Source organism: Gavialis gangeticus, unplaced genomic scaffold (assembly GCF_001723915.1).
Source record: "Gavialis gangeticus isolate Ggan-Ray unplaced genomic scaffold, GavGan_comp1, whole genome shotgun sequence".
In the NCBI taxonomy this organism is placed as follows: Eukaryota; Metazoa; Chordata; order Crocodylia; family Gavialidae; genus Gavialis; species Gavialis gangeticus.
Window position 1 is genome coordinate 1,172,533 of NW_017728991.1, and position 4,668 is coordinate 1,177,200.

A 4,668-nucleotide genomic window follows, 5' to 3' on the forward strand; every position below is an offset into this window, starting at 1 on the left:
GTTTTCCTTGACCCTGCAGACGAGGGTGTGGCTGTCGGGACTCGGTGCACTGAGCAGACGTGGCTTTGGACAGGGCGTTCTGCAAAGCTTGCAAATGCTTTGTGTGGACCAGGTACAACCCTGACCGTACAGGAGCTGCCGTTCTAAGTTACCCTCCAGTCCAAGCCCTTGCTCATGAGACATGTTGTTGACACAACATTGTGGACTGTATGCTGAGGCAAGGAAGGCAAAAGGATGGTGCATATAACTCGAGGATCTGCTTTGAAACCATTAATGATCAACTGACCCTGCATCACGTAGCAGATTTGTTGGTGCTTCCTACTTGGGTGGTTGCAGTTCGGTGCAACGGGTGAAAGCTGCTCTTTGCAGTAGACCACCTGGTTCCTCTGAGCGTGCACGTTCATTCCTGAAGGATCAGGGCACCTTGCAACAGCTTGGAGCAGCCGTGTGTGCTGGTGCTTGCTAATCGCAGGAGTATCTGAAAGACGCTGCGTCTGTGGATTTAGTGGGCCACGTGTCAGACGGGAGGAAGGAGAGAAGGGAACGGCATGTTATGGCATTCAAGATCCTTCTCCAAAAGGTGCAGCTGTGGAGTCTAGCAGGCACGCTGGGGTTAGGGTGGGTGCAATCCAGCCTGCAGTGGGACTGGAGACTGGCTGTCTTGACATTTCTAGGAACTGAATCACTATACCAAGGTGTGGCTTTCAAATGCTTTCCCTGTTTCTTCTTGCTTGCATGGGCTGGCCCCTTTCCAAGGTTGGTTACTGAGGTTGGTTACTGTGCACGCTGTAGTAACTCCATCTAGAGCCTTGCTTTGCTGGAAGATTTCCAGTTCAGTCTCCGGGATGCTGTGGGTTAGTTTTAGGGACATTGGTAGATTTAATGTGAAGTGTTTTGAACATTCAGCCTTGGTTTTAGTTCTGGAGATGTCTTTGGGATGTGCCTCCTGAGGACTTCAAGCAGCTTTCAGAAGCTCAGCAGTGTCCCAGGCACCTAATCCTGTTGCTGTCAGCAGGGTCCTAGGCACCTCGGTGACATCAGCAATCCCAACATTTTACTCATTTTCCGTTGGTTAACGTGCACTGCACTTAGATGCATGGTGTAAAGCAGGCCCTGGCAAAGACAGCAATTTTGTAAGGAAGTTTTTGTCTGGTAAGTGGAACTTCAAGCAACTTCCCTCTAATCTCTTTGTGCTGCTGGGCTGTGTTGCACACGACTCTGTGAGCCGCACAGATGTGGATCAGCTTAGTGTTAGCTTGCAGTCGCACCTTCAGCTTGGGCAGCACATCTGTGTGGAGTGGCCATGCCACAGTGGAACAGGAGCTGGGTTGTGCAGATTGGAGATAATCCTGCCCTGGAGTGGCGTAACTTTGAGCCACATAAGTGCTTTAAGCCACTTAAAGGTGTTAATGTGCAGACAATCTGAGGGTTAGGAGCTCCAGGAGCTGCCCAAAATGACTATGTATCAAAGCCCTAAGCCTCGATGTTCAGTGCCCCAATGGCACTTCAGTACAGAGACCCCCTGCAGAACTGAGCAGAGGACTTTGATTTCCTATTCCCAAGGGCTGGAGAGCAGGGAAGGTGGTCGGTGCAGGACCAATGCTTTGACAGAGGAAGGAGCGGGCAGTGATTCATCTCTCATCATTAAGCTGAAACTATCTTCTGATGGAGAGTAGTTTTCTTCGGGGATTTGCCTCTGATCTACATTTTGCCTGATAAAATCATAACCCGTGCCATGCTGGTTGGCATGGAAGCCATCTGTTACAGAGCGGCTTGAGATGTAAGTGGCAGGGGCTGGACTCGGAGAATTAAACCATCCTTGTAAGGCTTGATTTAAACTAGGCTCGTTAGACTTCCAGATGGCTGCATGATAAACATCTCCATGGAGAGGCAGCGTCCTGATCTGTGCCGCCCAGGTTCTGCAGTCTCATCTGGAGGATGAAACCCTGGCACAGGTCCACGGCACATCAGCTGGGGAGAATCCCATCCCAGGACCAGAAAGCCGGCCATCTGCCTTCTAATATGGGATGTCAGACCACGCGCCATGCCTTGAGGAGCCAGTAAAGGGCAGGGAGGGGAGCAGGATTATGGATGTGGGTGAGGTTGCGTTCCTCTTTGACTGCAGAGCAAGTCTTGGACGTACCCATGGCTTTGGCCCAGGCAGGAAGTTTGCAGCACTGTGCTGAATCCTCTTCTGGGAGGGATTAATACTCCTCTTAATTGGATTTGCAGTCATCTCAGGTAGAGACTTACTGTGGCAGCAGAGGTGCGGCTATAAACATTACGCATGTTAAAGGTCGCAGCCTGGCTCTGGGAGACTATATGAGAATGGGCACGCGAGGGGCAAGGAGCCACCGCTTACTGCACCGAGTACTTATATGCTGCTTGGGCTCGCTTGGTGCCTCAGTTTGCTTTTCCCTTATAGAGAGATGCAAAGGAAAACTGCAGCTGAATTTCCAGGAATGTTTCCTCCTGGCTGGGCTCCTGGCACTGCCAAATTGCACCTCTGGGCAGAGGTGCTGTGGCCCATGGGGTTGCCTCCCAAGGGGGGCAGGGGAAGCCCCATGCTTTGAGCTGCCCAGATTGGACTGGATAAAAATACCCAGGCAATTAATCTTTGTTCTGTCAGGAGAGGAGGCTCCTGGAGTCTGTGCCTCTCCCCATCGTGACCATGCTGGAAGGTCTAAACCATCAGTAAAACCAATTGTCCTGGACCCCCAGGGAAGAGTCCCTTGGGAAGTTTCCTCCCAGGTCTGTCAGATTAGTCACCTCTGTTAGAGGAGGACTGTCAGGGATGGAGCCGGGCAAGTGGCCTGCCTTTTGCTACCATCTCTTCCTACTGCTGCTGGTTCATCTTTCCAAGCTTGATTGAAATGGAGGGGCTGGCACATGGGGGAGGCTCCAAGTGGCAGCTCTTAGGCCTTACTTAGGTCTTGGTGTAGGAGCAGATGCAACACCTGCCTGCCTGTGCCTCACCTCTGGTTCCCACACAGATGGCTGAGGTTTCTTGCTCCCTGGTCTTGACAATGATGACGGTATGAAATGGGCTTTGTTGGATTGCGTGGGATGAAAATGAAGGTGGTTCTTTGTGGTGTGGGCTGAATGCTGCATTGCATTCAGCTTGCTTCTTCCCTTCAATGACGCATCAAATGCAGAACATAGCCACTATATCCACCATCGGTCAGACACTTCTGGAGCTTGCTACTTCTCATCTGCTCTCGTAGACCCAGACATGGGCTTTTTTGGCTTGGATAAATATTGAAGGAAGCCCAGCTTTTGTGTGCTGGTCAAAGTCCACTGTCTCGGTACTCAGAGAATTTGCCATTTGCAAACGCACTTGGCTGGTAACAGCTGAAGATCAATTTATTAAACTGCTTTTTTGTGACTGGGTTGAGAGCTCGAACGTTAATTTGGTGTGGTCCGCTTAAACGTAGCATAAATAGAACCTGTGGGGAATGGATTTTCTTCTGTTAAATCAAAGCTACAGGAATACAATAAAGACCTTTCTAAATTAATAGCTGCCATAAAACCGGGCTTTCTTCTGGAGCCTGGATTGACTTTTGCCGCCGCCTCTGAAGCGGGAGCCGTAGTACGTGAACAGATTCTTCCGTTGATTTAAGCAAAATCCATCTTCGCGAGACTGGAGGGCTGTTCAGGGAGCATCTGTGAAAAGAGCAGTGGTTTCAGGTGTTATTTTTAGTCGCCCCTCCAATAGCACCTGCCTGCTAAGGGTCCCTGGTTTACCATCCTTTCCAAAGACAGATCCATCCTCTACTGTCTCCCTAAATCTACAGAGACTGACTCTGTCTTTAACTGGAGATGCTCACAAGCAAGAGATTGGCGCTCGTGAGCCAGCGGCGATCTAGCTCGTCACCTCGATAAGCCCGACAAATTTCCGAAGGAGGCACGTTTTCCTTCTCTCTGCTGGTCATGGGGGGGAGGGAGCGTGGGAAGATTGGATCTTGCCATCATCTTTATTACCTTCCAAGCATCCGCCGGCGTCGGAGCAAACAACAGAGAGAAGATTTACTGACACCCCTGGAAATAATTCTGGAAATCAGACAAGCCGGCCAGAGATTTCTTTACAGGGGCTGTGGGGGAAAGGGAGAGCTTTGTACCAAAAGCAGCATGAATCAGGAAGGTGCATAATGCACGTTGGAGCCAGGGAGCGCGTTCGGTCGAAGGGCTGGTCTGTCCCTGCCTGCCTCCTGACTGATCTGACCTTTCCAGCTCTGTTGTTTCCCTGCTATATTCTTTTGTAATACTTGTGCGTGTGGCGTGGGGGACGATGCCTGCAGGTTTATTTGGGTTCAAAGGGGCAATCGCTTTAACCTGTTGCCTTTCCAAGGGCGCTTGGGAAGTACAAGCAGTTCAAGTTATGGGGGAGCTTGGGGGGTGGGGGGCTGAGTGCCTTATAAGATTTGCAAGTCATAACCTGGGAGGTCTTCCATTGTATTAGGGCATTGTGATGGGCAGCCCCATCTTTTTTTGCAGACCCCCCCAAGAGTCAAAGTGTAATTCAACCCTGGTCCCTTCTCCTTGACTTCAGCACAGGGGACATCCCTAGTAGCTGCTGCCAGTGACAGCGCTTTGATACAGGAGAGGCTGGAGCTGTGGGCGGGGGGGTGCTTTTTGTTTTTAAAAAAAAAAAAAAAAAGAGAGAAGAAA

The 4,668-nt window shown here is 50.6% G+C and overlaps 1 protein-coding gene across 5 annotated transcripts in view; it reads left to right on the plus strand.

Moving 5' to 3' along the window:
• The window catches only part of BAIAP2 (BAI1 associated protein 2), a 107,279-nt gene that overhangs the window by 29,197 nt on the left and 73,414 nt on the right, over positions 1-4,668 (plus strand). Inside the window, exon 1 of one of the 5 annotated variants that reach the window (XM_019515670.1) lies at positions 3,965-4,141. The exons of the other annotated variants lie outside the window; for them this stretch is intronic. Coding sequence (XP_019371215.1) covers positions 4,129-4,141 — 13 coding nt within the window. The 5' untranslated portion in view covers positions 3,965-4,128. Of the gene's footprint in view, positions 1-3,964; positions 4,142-4,668 lie in introns of those variants that run through there. 5 annotated transcript variants of the gene reach the window in all.